The sequence below is a fragment of the Symphalangus syndactylus genome, chromosome 23 (genome assembly GCF_028878055.3).
Source record: "Symphalangus syndactylus isolate Jambi chromosome 23, NHGRI_mSymSyn1-v2.1_pri, whole genome shotgun sequence".
NCBI lineage: Eukaryota > Metazoa > Chordata > Mammalia > Primates > Hylobatidae > Symphalangus > Symphalangus syndactylus.
The window spans coordinates 35,074,344-35,090,790 of NC_072445.2; the positions used below are offsets into that span (position 1 = coordinate 35,074,344).

General features: G+C 41.7%; 1 protein-coding gene and 1 pseudogene across 29 annotated transcripts in view; one reads left to right on the top strand and one right to left on the bottom strand.

Moving 5' to 3' along the window:
• LOC129472916 (septin-7-like) overlaps positions 1-16,447 on the bottom strand; it is a 61,331-nt gene that overhangs the window by 24,594 nt on the left and 20,290 nt on the right. For 6 of the 29 annotated variants that reach the window (XM_055262895.2, XM_055262898.2, XM_055262891.2 and 3 more), the window contains 3 exons: positions 11,517-11,622; positions 8,683-8,780; positions 83-179 (listed from right to left, as the gene is read on the bottom strand). In XM_055262895.2, the coding sequence (XP_055118870.1) occupies positions 83-179; positions 8,683-8,780; positions 11,517-11,622 (301 nt within the window). Of the gene's footprint in view, positions 1-82; positions 180-7,878; positions 8,781-10,253; positions 10,443-11,499; positions 12,489-12,961; positions 14,200-16,447 lie in introns of those variants that run through there. The other 23 variants (XR_010119033.1, XR_010119034.1, XR_010119032.1 and 20 more) reach the window with 18 other exon arrangements.
• Positions 5,958-7,149, top strand: LOC129472914 (pantothenate kinase 3-like; annotated as a pseudogene).

A 16,447-nucleotide genomic window follows, 5' to 3' on the forward strand; every position in this document is an offset into this window, starting at 1 on the left:
TAGTGATTGATGGGACTGCTTAGAAAGAATAGGTGGATAATCCTAAGCAGCAAATAACCTCAAGTGAATAAACTTGAGTCACCTCTGTGTATGAGAGAGAAATGCGGAGGCCAATACAATTCACCTTGACGGAAAATTCCAAAGTTGGGGAATATCATGGACCGCTTCTTCTTGGCATCCTGGGGAAGAAAACAAAACCTGGAGGTACTGGGGATTGAGCCCAGGGCCTCAAGCATGCTCTACCACTGAGTTCTACCCCCTCGGCAACCTAGATCCTTCAGAAAACCCTTTGGTGACTGCCAATATCTGAGCCTGCCCTCTGTGTCAGGATAATCATGATGTTTCCAATTCTGCTGTTAATTCCCTACATGAAGTGCTTCCTCTTTTAGGCACGGCTATACCAAAAGAAAGGTAGCTTAGCCCGGCACGGTGGTTTATGCCTGTAATCAGAACTTTGGGAGGCTGAGGCGGGTGGATCACAAGGTCAGGAGTTCAAGACGAGCCTGGACAAGATGGTGAAACCCTGTCTCTACAGAAAATATGAAAATTAGCCAGGCGTGGTGGCAGGCGCCTGTAATCCCAGCTACTCGGGAGGCTGAAGTACAGAGTTGCTTAAACCCAGGAGGCGGAGGTTGCAGTGAGCTGAGATCATGCCGCTGCACTCCAGCCTGGGTGACAGAGTGAGACTCCGTCTCAAAAAACAACAAGAACAACAACAAAATGTAGCTTAGTGGTAAAAATAAAGGCACTGTTCCTGATTTGTGGTCAGCCCAAGATCAACTCACCCCAAGGTGGGCTCTCCATCATGTTAGACTTCCTGGAGCATACTTCCATTCTATTATTTGAGTGTGTCCTGGTATACGACATTCTCTTGCAAATTTTCTGATCATAATTTTCTGTAATCTTTTGACTCTTGGAAGCATGTTGGTGTTTCATATAGTCAAAAAATAAACCTGACTCAAGTGTGTGTGAAAATACCCTAAAATTGAATATAAATAGAGGCAAACTAAAATTGCATTGTGAAACAATAACATAATCCAACTGAAAAGGAAAGAACTGATCAATGAAAATGGTTTATACAGTTTGTTGTTCTAATCGTAAGATTAAAAAGAATTGCAAACAAATCTTGAACTCTGTATCAGGGTTATTTTTGTAGAGCTAGGGCTGTAAGAATTCTGAGATTTTGTGTGAATTTCAGGATTGGGAAAATGAGTGTGTGTGAGCAGGTGTGTTGTTGGAACCAGGCTGTCACTGTAAGAGAAAGAAGGTAAAGAATAGTCCTGTTGGTGTTGATGGGAATTGGAGTCATCAGTATGAAATTATACATATGTAATTTTATAGGCTGGGCACGGTGGCTCACGCTTGTAATCCCAACACTTTGGGAGGCCAAGATGGGCAGCTCCCTTGAGGTCAGGAGTTTGAGAACAGCCTGGCCAACATGGTGAAACCCCGTCTCTACTAAAAATAAAAAAATTAGCCAGATGTGGTGGTGTGTGCCTGTAGTCCCAGCTACTTGGAAGCCTGAGGCAGGAGAATCACTTGAACTTGGGAGGCGGACATTGCAGTGAGCCAAGATCCCACCACTGAACTCTGGCCTGGGCAACTTAGCCTTTTCTCAAAAAACAAAAAAAAAGTAAAATTTCCCTGCAGATCTGTCTGCTAACTAGGTCTAGAAGAAATACCTCAGAAACAATGAACAAAGATAATAATATTTTGATTTTCAAATACCATTCCCTACTAAAAGTCACCAGAGACACTAATAGAAAGTAGCTACTAGCGTCAACTACACTGACTCCAGGAATGGGCCAGGGAAACTACAAGGTGAACCTAAGATATCTTGCTGTGCCAGAATGATGGGGATGATTGAAAAGAACACAGAAGTGGGCTTGAAGGGAATCTCTTTGACCAAATCTGACACATTTTGAGCATTAATGATGACAATAAATGATTATCAATCTTGGGAACTTAAATAAATAAATATGGAAGATGGGAAGATTTTCCTTACAGTGGTATGCCAGCTAATAAATGTGGAAGGAAGGATAAAATTTGAAAATCTCCATTAGAAAATTAGAAAATCTGGACACCATCAGAATGCTGATAAGTGCAGGCATAATTTATAAGTCAATACTAAAAGTATAGGTAAAATTTTGATGAGGATCAGGATATTTATATAGTCTCAGAGTATTCCCCTAGAGCTTACTTATTGATTACAATGGGGAAGATGACACTTTTCTAGGGAAGAAATAGCAGCTACAAACTTAACCAAATGATCAAAGCTAACTTCACTAATAATGGGGAAAACTGACATCACATGCTTCTTGGTGTGATAGAGGATAACATGATTTTTGTGACATTTCTCCCAGTTTCCATAACCTTAATCTTATCATAAGTAGCACAAATTAAGAAACATTCCATAAAACCACTGGCATAGAAGATAACATGATTTTTGTGACATTTCTCCCAGTTTCCATAACCTTAATCTTATCATAAGTAGCACAAATTAAGAAACATTCCATAAAACCACTGGCATATACTCTTCAAAAACATCAATGTTGTGAAAGACACAATTGAGCAACTGTTCTAAATTAAAGGAGACTAAAGAGTCAAGACAATTAGATTCATATGTGTCTGTGAAATGGATCCTAGCTTGGGAGAGAAATTTCTATAAAAGATTGTATTGATACAATTAGTTAAATTTTTAAAGATCGTATATTAGATAATACTATTTTATCAATGTTATGTTTACTGAATTTGATATTGTGCTGTGTTAAGGAATTGATCTTGTTTTAAGAAATCAATGATGAATTTAGGGATTAAAAAGATATAACGTCTGAAATCATTATCAAATAGTTTATAGAAATAATCTTTGAGATATATATATCTCAAAATATGTATATATATATACTTATCTATGTGTATGTGTGTGTGGGTGTGGGTGTGTGTATATATATATGTGTGTGGGTGTGTGTGTATTCCTGTTGGGAGCAAGCACCCCAAAATCTGGCCATAAACTGGCCCCAAAACTGGCCATAAACCAAACCTCTGCACCACCGTAACATGTTCATAATGGCCCTAATGCCCAAGCTGGAGGGTTGTAGGTTTACGGGAATGAAGGCAAGGAACACCTGGCCCACCCAGGGCGGAAAATCGCTTAAAGGCATTATTAAGCCACAAACAATAGCATAAGCGATCTGTGCCTTAAGGACATGCTCCTGCTGCAGTGAACTAGCCCAACCTATTCCTTTAATTCGGCCCATCTCTTCATTGCCCATAAGGTATACTTTTAGTTAATTTAATATCTATAGAAAAAATGCTAATGACTGGTTTGCTGTTAATAGATATGTGGGTAAATCTCTGTTCAGGGCTCTCAGCTCTGAAGGCTGTGAGACCCCTGATTTCCCACTTCACACCTCTATATTTCTGTGTGTGTCTTTAATTCCTGTAGTGCTGCTGGGTTAGGGTCTCCCTGACTGAGCTGGTCTCGGCATATTCCACTGTTGCTGATTGTTTGGTTGAAGAGGCAAGATGTTTGGAAATGATCCCAAGACGTGGACAATATGTGCTTCTCGGGTGGTTCCCATTCCATTTTAAATGTTTCCAGGCAGGGACACAGATACAAATTTCTCAGTATGTATTCAAATCTAACAGGTGTTTTATTCTATTTTCCTGCTTACACTCCCTGTTTGTGAGTCAATCAACTAAGGACATCTGAAGGAGACAGAATTTAATTCTCAGAGTCAGGAAGTGATGAGAGACTGCTTTGGTAGGGAAAGTAATAGTAAATTTGTTCTTTCTTGCATAAATAAAGAAGAAAAAGAAAGAAGAGACAGAGAGAGGGAAAGAAATAGAAGGCATAACAATCCTAAATATGTATCCACCAAACAGCAGAGCTGCAACATATGTAAAGAGAAAAAAAACAGTTAACTTTAAAAGAAATAGACAAATCCACAATTACTTTGGAGACTTCAAAACTTCTCTCATAATGATTGATAGAACAACTAAACAGAAAATCAGCAAGAATGTTGAAGAACAAGGCCGGGTGTGGTGGCTCACGCCTGTAATCCCAGCACTTTGGGAGTCTGGGGCAGGGAAATCATGAGGTCAGGAGATCAGGATCAACCTGGCTAACATGGTGAAACCCAGTCTCTACTAAAAAATACAAAAAAATTAGCCAGGCGTGGTGGCGGGTGCCTATAGTCCCAGCTACTCAGGAGGCTGAGGCAGGAGAATGGTGTGAAACCAGGAGGCAGAGCTTGCAGTGAGCCGAGATCGCAGCACTGCATTCCAGCCTGGGTGACAGAGTAGGACTCCATCTCAAAAAAAAAACAAAAAAAAAAAACAAAGAATGTTGAAAACTCAAACTCAAAATCATCTTCGGCCACCAGAATTCAATTAACATTTATAAAACAGTCCACACAAGAAGAGCAGAACACACATATCAAATCCACACAGATTATAGGTCAAGATAAAACATATCCTGGGCCATAAAACAAACCTCAACAAATTTAAAAGAATTAACCAATATGGTATGATCCCTGACCACAATGAAATTAAAGTAAAAATCGGTCACAAAAAGACGACAGAAAAATATCCAAATGCTTGGAAAATGAACAACACACTACTAAACAGTTCATAAGACAAAGAGAAAGCCTTAGTAGACATCAAAAAATAAGTTAACCTGAATAAAACTGTAAATACAATATATTAAAAATTCCAAGACATCCTAAAGGAGTGCTGAAAGAGAAATATACAGCACTAAGTGCACACATTAGAAAAGAAAAAAGTCCCAAATCAGTCCTCTAAACTTTTACTTGAAGAAACCAGGTGGGAAAAAGAGCAAAATAACCCAAAGCAAATAGAAGAAAGGAAATAATAAAAATTAAAAGCAGAAATCAATGAAATGGAACACACGCACACACAAAAAAAATAGAAAAACAAACAAAAAGCTAGTTCCTTTAAAGGATCAACTAAAGGAGAACTCTAGCAAGATAGAAATTTTCAGCAGAGAGATGACACAGTTTACCAACATCAGGAATAAAAAGAGGATATCATTGTAGACTCAGACGACATCAAAAGCATAAGGGAGGCTGGGTGCGGTGGCCCACGCCTGTAATCCCAGCACTTTGGGAGGCTGAGGTGGGCGGATCATTTGAGGCCAGGAGTTCCAGACCAGCCATGGCCAACATGGCAAAACCCCGTCTCTATTAAAAAGTCAAAAATTAACCAACCATGGTGGCGCATGCCTGTAATCTCAGCTACTTGGAAGGGTGAAGCATGAGAATCACTTAAACCCGGGAGACAGAGGTTGCAGTGAGCAGAGATGGCACCACTGCACTCCAGCCTCGGCAAAGAATGAGACCCTGTCTCACCATAAACAAACAAAAAAACAAACAAAAACCTCTATGGGGGGAGGGGAGGAGACCTCTTAGAACTAAAAATGTAATACAGCAAGGTCACAGGATAAAAATCTACAGAAATAAATTATATCTCCAAATAACGGCAATGAACATGTGGATAGTGAAATTTAAAATGTAATACCCTGTATTTCCTAATAGCTAGAAGAGAAAATTTGGAATATTCCCAATGCAAAGAAATGAGAACTATCTGAGGCGATGGATTTGCTAATTCCCCATATTTAATTATTACACATTGTACGCATCAAAACACCTCTCTGTGCCTCACCAATATGTGCAATCATTATGTGTCAAGTAAACATAATTTAAAAAATACACTTTTTAGGGCGGCGGTGGCGGCACCGGGACCGGGGCCTTTTGTTTGGAGTGGCTGCTTGTTTGTGTGTGGGCGGGGGCCGGAGCCACCAAGTAGTCGGCCTTCCCAAGCTTGCTCCATCCCAGCCGCCCCTCGCGGGGGTGGGGGACCGCCCTGTGGGCCGGGCATCCCCTCAGACGCTGCCGCCCCGCCCAGCCTGAGGGGAGGAACCCGCGAGGCCTCACCTAGCGGCCCAGCCACCTCCGCAGTTGCAGCCTCTGCTCTCAGTGCTCCAGACCCGAGGCCGTCCCTTGCCCCTCAGGCCGAGGCCATGAAGATCAAAGATGCCAAGAAACCCTCTCTCCCATGGTTTGGCATGGACATTGGGGGAACTCTAGTAAAACTCTCGTACTTTGAACCTATTGCTATCACAGCAGAGGAAGAACAAGAAGTTGAGAGTTTAAAAAGTATTAGAAAATATTTGATTTCTAATGTAGCATATGGATCCACAGGCATTAGGGATGTACACCTTGAACTGAAATATTCAACACTTTTTGGCCAAAGAAAGAACTTGCACTTTATCAGGTTTCCAACCCAGGAACTGCCTACTTTTATCCAAATGGGAAGAGAGAAAAACTTCTCAACATTGCAAACGGTGCTATGTGCTACAGGAGGTGGTGCCTACAAGTTTGAAAAAGATTTTCGCGCAATTGGAAACCTCCACCTGCACAAACTGGATGAATTTGACTGCCTTGTAAAGGGCTTGCTGTATATAGACTGTTGGTTTCAATGGAAATGCGGAGTGCTATTGTTTAGCTAATGCCACAGAACCTCAGCAATGCCAAAAGATGCCTTTTAACCTGGATGATCCCTACCCACTGCTTGTAGTGAACATTGGCTCAGGAGTCAGTATTTTAGCAGTCCATTCCAAAGACATCTATAAACGAATGACTGGGACAAGCCTTGGGGAGGGTACCTTTCTGGGTTTATGTAGTTTATTGACTGGCTGTGAAAGTTTTGAAGGGGATCTTGAAATGGCATTCCAAAGGTGATAGCACACAAGCTGACAAGCTGGCCCATGATATTTCTGGAGGAGATCATGAAAGATTTGGTTTGCCAGGTTGGGCTGCAGCATCTAGTTTTAGGAATATGATTTATAAGGAGAAGTGAGAATCTGTTAGTAAAGAAGATCTGGCAAGAGCTACTTTAGTTACTATCACCAGTAACTTCGGTTCTGTGGCACGAATGTGTGCTGCTAATGAGAAAATAAACAGAGTTGTCTTTGTTGGAAATGTTTTATGTGTCAATACCCTGTCAATGAAACTTTTGGCATATGCACCGGATTTTTGGTCAAAAGGTCAAGTGAAAGCCTTGTTTCTAGAACATGAGGGATACTTTGGAGCAGTTAGTGCACTTCTTGGGCTGCCAAATTTCAGCTAAAGCACCAGGTCTCTCTCTCAGCTAATAAATGTCATCCAAGAGGAACTGAAACCAGAGGCATTATTACTGCATTGTTTGTCACTGGCAACCAAAGGATAAAAGAGTAGAATAAGCTGCTGAATGTTGCCATATTAAGGGAGAGAATTTAGTAACGCGAAAAAAAAAAATTTTAAAAAGACAGTAACTGTATAATCTCTGACAAAAAGGAAATACTTAGACGTAAATCTAACAAAATCTGAATAATGCTGAAAAAGACACAATGCAATGTAAGGCGGGTGTGGTGCCTCCAGCCTGTAATCCCAGCACTTTGGGAGGCCGAGGCAGGTGGATCACCTGAGGTCAGGAGTTCAAGACCAGCCTGGTCAACATGGTGAAACCCCATCTCTACAGAAATACAAAACTTAGCCAGGCATGATGGCGGATGCCTGTAATCTCAGCTATTCAGGAGGCTGAGGCGGGAGAATTGCTTGAACCCGGGAAGCAGAGATTGCAGTGAGCCGAACTGCACCATTGCACTCCAGCCTGGGTGATAAAGCAAGACTCCGTTAAAAAAAAAGAAACTTACACGATGTAATGTACACAATGCTGAAGAAATAAGTTTAAAAAAACCAAAAATACAAAAAAAACTAAATAAATGGAGAGATGTACAGTGTTAACAGTTTGCAAAACTCAACATGGTAAAGATGGCAGTTCTTCTCAAATTAACATATAGGTTCAATGAAATTCTTATCAAAATCCAAGCAAGATTTTTAATCTAAAATTTATGTAGGAAGTTAAAGGAATTAGAATAGCTAAAATAATCATTAAGAATAAAAATATAAGGGGAAGAAACAGTCAACTTGACTTCAAGACTATTGTATTACATTGTTGTATGCTTGTATCATTGTATAAGAAAGGCAGGAAGCAAGTCCGGGCCCCCTGGCTCATGCCTGTAGCCGCAACAACACTTTGGAAGACTGAGGCAGGAGGATTGCTTGAGCCCAGGAGTTGCAGATCAGCCTGAGCAACAAAGGGTGATCCTGACTCTACCAAAAAAAAAGCTGGTCACAGTGGGCTTGCGCCTGTGGTTCCAGATACTCAGGGAGGCTGAGGTGGGAGGGTCACTGGGTCCCTAGATGTTGAGACTGTAGTGAGCAGTGATACTACCACTGCACTCCAGCCTGGACTACAGAACAAGACTCTGTCTCAAAATTTTGTTTTTTTGTTTTTGAGACAGAGTCTTGCTTTATCGCCCAGGCTGGAGTGCAATGGCGCGATTTTGGCTCACTGCAATCTCTGCCACCTCCCAGTTTCAAGTGATTCTCCTGCCTCAGCCTCCCGAGTAGCTGGGATTACAGGCACCTGTCACCACACCCAGCTATCAACAAAAAATTTTTTTAATAAAAAAATTAAAAGAATGTCAACATTATGCCTTATACAAAAATGAACTCAAAATGGATCAAGGATGTAAACATAAAATGTAAAAGTATAAAACTTTTGGGAAAAAACATGAAAGAAAATCTTTTGGATCTAGGGCAAGGCAAAGAATTTTACAGTTGGCATGGAAACATGATCCAGAGATCTTGTAAAGCTGGTTCTTCTCTTCCTCCTTCTCCCTCCTGCTGTGTCATTTCCTTCCGCTGATGCTGAGGCTGGAAACAGGAAATGCAAATAGGAGAGCATTAAAGGCAACTAATTGGGTCGTGTCTTTAGTTTTTTTTGTTTTGTTTTGTTCTGTTTTGTTTTGTTTTGTTTTGTTTTGTTTTGAGACGGAGTTTCTTCCCTCTTGTTGCCCAGGTTGGAATGCAATGGTGCAATCTCGGCTCACTGCAACCACCGCCTTCTGAGTTTAAGCAATCCTCCTGCCTCAGCCTCCCAAGTAGCTGGGATTACATGCATGTGACCAGACACCCAGCTAATTATTTGTATTTAGTAGAGACAGGGTTTCACCTTGTTGGTCAGGCTAGTCTCGAACTCCTGACCTCAGTTGATCCACCTGCCTCTGCCTCCCAAAGTGCTGGGATTACAGGCATGCGCCACCATGCCAGGCCTGTTTTTAATTTTTATTTGATCAAGAAATGAGATAAAAAGAAAGAAAAAAGAGAGAGAAAGAGAGGAAGAAAGAGAGAATGGAGGAGAGAGAAGAAATGAAAGAAAGAAAATTGAAAGAGTTGAATCATAGTTCTTTGAGGAGTGGATTTGAGGAGTGAGTCAGAGAAAAGTAAAAAATAAAAGTACACAGAGTTGAACCCAGGGCCTCAAAAATGCAAAACACAAGCTCCTCTATCACTGTCATATAAAGAAAAATCCAAGCTAAAATAAGAAGAGACAATGTCAAAAGAAAGACTATTGCAATAGGAGAGCACTCAGCAATCTAAGCATCTCAAAATCAAACAGAAAACGCTTTTCTTTTCCTTTCCTTTTTTTTTTTTGAGATGAAGTCTTGCTCTGTCACCCAGGCTGGAGTGCAATGGCACGATCTTGGCTCACTGCAGCCTCTGCCTCCTGGGTTCAAGCGATTCTCCTGACTCAGCCTCCTGAGTAGCTGGGATTACAGACGCAACACCACGCCTGGCTAATTTTTGTATTTTTAGTAGAGGGGGGTTTCACCATGTTGGTCAGGCTGGTCTCTAACTCCTGACCTCGTGATCCACTCGCCTTGGCCTCCTAAAGTGCTGGGATTACAGGGGTGATCCCACCATGCCGGCCTACGCTTTTCTTTTATAGGTAGGGAGGGCTAGGCAAAACTTTAGCAAAACTTTTAAAGGAAATAGGGCAAGCAAGGGGGATAGGACTAGCAGGATCTGACACCGAGTGTCTCTCTTGTGGTCAGCCAAAGAGAATAAGCAGATAAGGGGCAGAGTCTGCTTTTTAGTGCTTACTCAGGCTTGGGCAAGCAGAGTTCAGGAGCCTGCAAGGAGAACAGTAGAAGAACGGAAGAAGTTTAGGGGCCTGACTAAAGTTTGGTTAAAACAAAGCAGAAAATAAGAAATGGTTTCCCATTGACCAGCACTTGGTCATCACTAAGCTACACACCTAACCCTTCACTGACAGCACTTTGATTTTCTAAAGCTTTGAATCCTTCATGATTTGTTATTCGTGTTAACTGTAAAAGATGGACTTACCACTTTTTTTTCTGCATAGGGCTTGTGATGGAAGAAAAGTAGTAGAAATAAAAATCAGGTAATAGCTGCGTGCAGTTTACATTGCAGTTCTAAGCAGATTAATTGTTAAAGCTTCAGTCTTCTCTTATGAGTAATAACAATGAAGTCTTGATTTGGGGCTTTTCTGATTTCCTTCAGAAATATCTTACCCTAGGAGGCAAGGATATTAAAAGTAAGGTTTTCCCTGGCTAAATACTTTGTGTTTTTTTTGCTCAACAAGATTTGACAAGATTTGTTGGCAAAAACTGACATTGGGAGAGACACAGAGAAACTCATTTAGCATTTTGTTAAGAAGGGTCTCCTTTCCAGGAGCGATGGCTCATGCCTGTAATTCCAGCACTTTGGGAGGCTGAGGTGGGCAGATCACTTGAGGTCAGGAGTTTGAGACCAGCCTGACCAACATGTCAAACCCCGTCTCTACTAAAAATACAATTTTAGTATTTTCAGTATTTTAGTACAAATACTAAAAATAAAATTTTTGTATTAGCTGGGCATGGTGGCAGGCGCCTGTTACCCCAGCTACTCAGGAGACTGAGGCAGGAGAATCGCTTGAACCCAGGAGACAGAGGTTGCAGTGAGCCGAGATTGCAACACTGCACTCCATCCTGGGTGACAGAGTAAGACTCCCTCTCAAAAAAACATAACAAAACAAAAACAAACAAAGAGATGGTAAATCCAACCCCACCCCTGACATAATGCAACTACAAACCTCACTGGCTTTCCTAGGTGGTTTAAGTTTTTGATTGAGAATAGGCAAGGAACCCCAGGAACAACTCTTCCTCCTCAACAGGTGCCTGACCCTGGGACCTCCTGAAACTTCTAGAGCAGTGCTTTGCAAACTTTAGCATCAGAGTCACTTGAGGGCTTATTCAAACACGGGAGTCCGAGCCCCATACTCAGCAGTTTTGATTCAACAGACATAAGGTTGGCTCTGAAATTTATTATTCTGCTTGCAGCACCCTAATCCCCCACCCCTTGCTCTCCTGTGCAGTGTCCACTGTGGCTAATATGCCACCGTTTGCCTGGAGAGAACCAATGGATACCAGGAAATTAAAGACGAAAAAGTATGAAACAAAAAGAAAATACATGGCATGTGTGTATTAACCTTCCTCCAAAAAATGTATCTCAAAACAGTTGTAATCAGATGGATCGAGAAAGAACATGAAATGTTTGTTTGGTTTTTTCAACCAGAGGAAGTGCCCAACACAACTGTGATCTACTTACCTTTTGCTCTGCATGTATTTTCCATTGTGACAAAACCTTTTCCTGTTTTTTTCATATGGGGCCTCGGTTTGCTGTTACCAGAAGTTCCCAGGCAATATTGGAGTGACTGAGGAAATACAGGAATATGAATATGAATCAGTCTTATGGAATATCCGTAGGGAATGTTAATCCGTATTGGTTTCTGCTTCTCGCATGTTGAAGGCCTCTAATTCCCCGACAGTCTTCGGCCATCCAGAGTCCTGCCACTCCCATCCCAAGTGACTAGAGAGCCACAGTAGTCCTTGTCTCAGTATTGGATCGCACTTGTGTCCCTGTGCAGGTCGACAGGGAGAGACTGGTGGAGAAATCAACAGACAGATGCTTTCACTCTGCTCTTTTGCCTAGAAAACAAAAACAACTAAGAAGAAAAAAAGATGCCCACGGGCATTTTTCTCCCTTCTTCGTCTTTGCGTCTCTTTAACCATTGTACAAAATGGAGGGCCTGGCGCGTGGTTCATGCCTGTAATCCTAGCACTTTGGGAGGCCGAGGAGGGTGGATCACGAGGTCAGCAGTTCGAGATCAGCCTGACCAACATGGTGAAACCCCGCCTCTACTAAAAATACAAAAAAATTAGCTGGGCGTGGTGGTGGATGCCTGTAATCCCAGCTGCTTGGCAGGCTGAGGCAGGAGAATCGCTTAAAAATGGAAGGCAGAAGTTGCAGTGAGCCGAGATTGCGCCACTGCACTCTAGCCTGGGCAACGAGAGCAAAACTCTGTCTCAAAAAAAAAAAAAAAAAAGGGAGCGAACGTAAACCGCCTGTTCACGCTTTTGTTTGGGGTCAAGAGACCCCCGTTGTGATCCCGTTCTTCTTTCCCCCTCGTTACTTTTTTGTCTTCCTTCTGCTGTCGCAATCGCCTTATGTGATGTTGAGGCTCACAGCATAGAGGTTGGGAATAGTTCAAGGCAATGCATTGGAGTACATTTTTACTCTCTGTAAGTGCAGAAATAGGATAGAAAAATGTGAGGAGGCAGAGAACTGCCAGAGTAAAACCATCACTTGGAGGTGCCGGGGATCAAACCCGAGGCCTCACACATGCAAAGCATCCGCTCTACCACTGAACTACACCCCCTTCCTAAAAGGCCTCTTTGTAATAATTTTCAGGAGGTAACTTTCATTTCCTGAGACTCTCTGTGAGCATGCTGGTATTAGTGGTCAGAACTATAGAGCATGGAGAGCTACTCTGAGCAGGAGATATTTGGAACTAATGGGGGATACAGATTCCTGCTTAAGCACCTTTGTTACAGATAGGAAGTGTTCTTTGCCTTTGTTTTAGCTTTTCAAGCTTGGAATACAACTTATGAAAAACAAGAAAGGTAAGGCAGTCCCAGTATATTTTAAACCTCAGATGGTTTTCAGAAGTACTATCTTTTTATGGAAGTCACGGTGTCCAGATTTCAACCTACCTAGCAGAGTGAAGCTCTACAAGTCTAATATCTTGGCTTTCTTCCACAACAGCAAGCCTCTGAAATTCAGGTTTCTTTCTGGACAGTATCACCTACACTTTTGCAGTGGGCTCCTATATTGCCTACATCCAACTCGTGGAAGCATGAACAGTGGGAAAAGCCAAGGTTACTATATAAAAAAAAGATCCTTACATGAGACATGTGGAAATAAAGCAGCAGCTGAGGTGTGTATAGAGGAAGAGATAAACGTGAAAATGTAGAAAGTGGATAGAGATTTTTTTTCCAAGGAGGAAGAGGAATGGTCTGCTCACAACAAGGAACACTCTACTTAGTGCTGCAAGGATACTTTTATTACATTTCATGCATACACTGGATTTTAACAACCAGAACATGGTGTAATTGCTGGGGGCTTGAGAGACAGCAGTCACTCCCAACCCTGAGGGTGAGTCCTCACCCTGAGGGTGAAGAGAAAATGATTACAGTCTCTGCCGTAGGGCTTAGAACCGTCCTAACCTGGATTTCAAATTGAAAGGCCCAAATAGCTTGACAGGGCTCCAGGTATTTCAGCTCAAAATAGTCTCCTGGTTCAAGAGAACTCCTGTGAGGTCTTCCACAGGAAAATCAGTCTGTTGTGTGTGACCTGAAAAGTTACCTAAAATATTGAAGGAGTCAAAGAAATGGTAAATCCAACCCCACCCCTGACGTAAGGCGAATACAAACCTCACTGGCTTTCCTAAGTTTGAGTTTTTGATTGAGAATAGGCAGGGAGTCCCAGGAACAACTCTTCCTCCTCAGCACGTGCCTGACCCTGGGACCTCCCGAAACTTCTAGAGCAGTGCTTTGCAAACTTTAGCATCAGAGTCACTTGAGGGCTTATTCAAACACAGGAGCCTGAGCCCCATACTCAGCAGTTCTGATTCAACAGACATAAGGTTGGGCCTGAAATTTATTATTCTGCTTGCAGCACCCTAATCCCCCACCCCCTGCTCTCCTGTGCAGTGTCCACTGTGGCTAACATACCACCGATTGCCTGGAGAGAACCAATGGATGCCAGGAAATTAAAGAAGAAAAAGTATGAAACAAAAAGAAAATACATGGCATGTGTGCATTACCTTCCTCCGAAAAATGTATCTCAAAACAAACATATGATTGGTCTGGAGGCACACACACAGCCAGTCCTCAGCTAAGCAGGTTTCACCGACAGTATCCCTCCTGGATGCTGGTTATAGATATTTTCACTGGACAAAAGAATCAAGTAAGGGCCCGTCAGCCTCATACAGTGTATCTATCACGCCAGCCTGATAGGCTGGTGGACCAGGAACAAACATCATACTCTCTTGCCTCTCAAAGACACTTTAATTCAACAGGAAGTATGTACAGAAAGAACAGCAGTTTTGAAACCATACACCATTGGAAACCCTAAAAGGTATCTTGAGTGCATACGATTTCTTGGGAGTTTGTTGTGGGAAGTCAGGGACACCAAACGGAAGGACCAGCTGGAGCCGTGGCAGAGAAACATAAATTGTGAAGATTTTATTTTAATATGGACATTTATCAATTCCCAAATAATACTTTCATAATTTATTACACCTGTAATCTCTTAATCCTGTTATCTTCATATGCTGAGGATGTACATCACCTCAGGACCACTGTGATAACTGTTAACTGTAAAGATTGACTGTAAAACATATGTGTTTGAACAATATGAAATCAGCACACCTTGAAAAAGAACAGAATAACAGCGATTTTTAGGGAAGAAGGGAAGACAACCATGAGGTCTGACTGCCTGCGGGGTCGGGCAAAAAGAACCATATTTTTCTTCTTGCAGAGAGCCTATAAACAGACGTGCAAGTAGGGAAGATATCGCCAAATTCTTTTCCTAGCAAGGAATATTGATATTAATACTCTGGGAAAGGAATGCATTCCTGGGGGGGAAGTCTATAAACAGCCGTTCTGGGAATTTCTGTCCTATGTGGTTGAGATAAGGACTGAGATATGCCCTGGTCTCCTGCAGTACCCTCAGGCTTACTAGGATTGGGAAACTCCACCCTGTTAAATTTGTGGTCAGACCCGTTCTCTGCTCTCAAACCCTGTTTTCTGTTGTTTAAGATGTTTATCAAGACAATACATGCACCGCTGAACATAGACCCTTATCAGAAGTTCTGCCTTTTGCCCTTTGTCCTGTTTCCGCAGAAGCATGTGAACTTTGTTATGCTTTTTGCCCTTTGAAGCACGTGATCTTTGTACCTACCTACACCCTGTTCGTACACCCCTTTCCCTTTTGAAATCCTTAAAAAAAACTTGCTGGTTTTGAGGCTCGGGTGGGCATCACAGTCCTACCGATATGTGATGTCACCCCTGGTGGCCCAGCTGTAAAATTCCTCTCTTTCTCTTTCTTTCTCAACTGGCTGACACTTACGGAAAACAGAAAAAACCTATGTTGAAATATTGGGGGTGGGTTCCCCCAATTTTTTCGTTTTTTTTTTGATAAAGGGTCTCGCTTTGTCACCCAGGCTGGATGGAATGCCGTGGTACAATCTCAGCTCACTACAACCTCTGCCTTTCATGCTCAAACCATCTTCCCACCTCAGCCTCCTGAGTAGCTGAGACTACAGGCATGCACCACCACACCCAACTATTTTTTGTATTCTTAGTAGAGATGAGGTTTCGCCATGTTGCTCAGGCCAGTCTTGAACTCCTGAGCTGAAGCAATTCTCCCATCTTGGCCTCCCAAAGTGCTGGGATTACGGGTGTGAGCCACTGCGCCTGGCCTAATTTTAATTATTATATATTACATGCATCACTGAAAAATCATTAAAGGTTCTAAGGAAGAATACTTACATGATATGTTTGCATGAATGTGTAAAATAAAAGTAAGGTGAATTTACTAACTGTTAAGCTATTTTTGTTAGTGTCATGTAACATTTTAGATAATGATTTTCCCTTTCATTAAAATCACTTTCACTTCTATATGACTACATAATTCTGATTTTTCCAGGTTATAAAAGTCTTGATTTCCATTTAATTAAACATGCTTTATCCTTTTATGATTCAACCCACTCCTCCATTCTCAAAATAATTTGGTAATTAGCAATACACTTTCCCCACAGTTTCAGGAATTTGTCTCTTCCATTTCCCATCGCTGATACCGTAACTCTCTTCTCGTCTTGCTTTCTTTCCCTGTTTGATTTCTGAAACACTCATCTCCACCCCCAAAAATATTTGTATAGTTTTCCTCCTTTCCATTGTCTTCCTTGGTTTACCTGGAGTAAGTCTCTTAATTGGCAAAAACTTCTTTGAACTTGACTCTTTCTTAGAAGAAAACACTATTCCTTTGACCTGCAAAATTTCAATTACTTGGGATTTACAGACATCTATCTGCAATACTGGTATTGTATTTCCTTCCAAGCATTTATTAAATATCCACTAGATGCCTTTGTCATAAAGACATGAGCTAAATTAAATATACATCTTTTTAATAATATA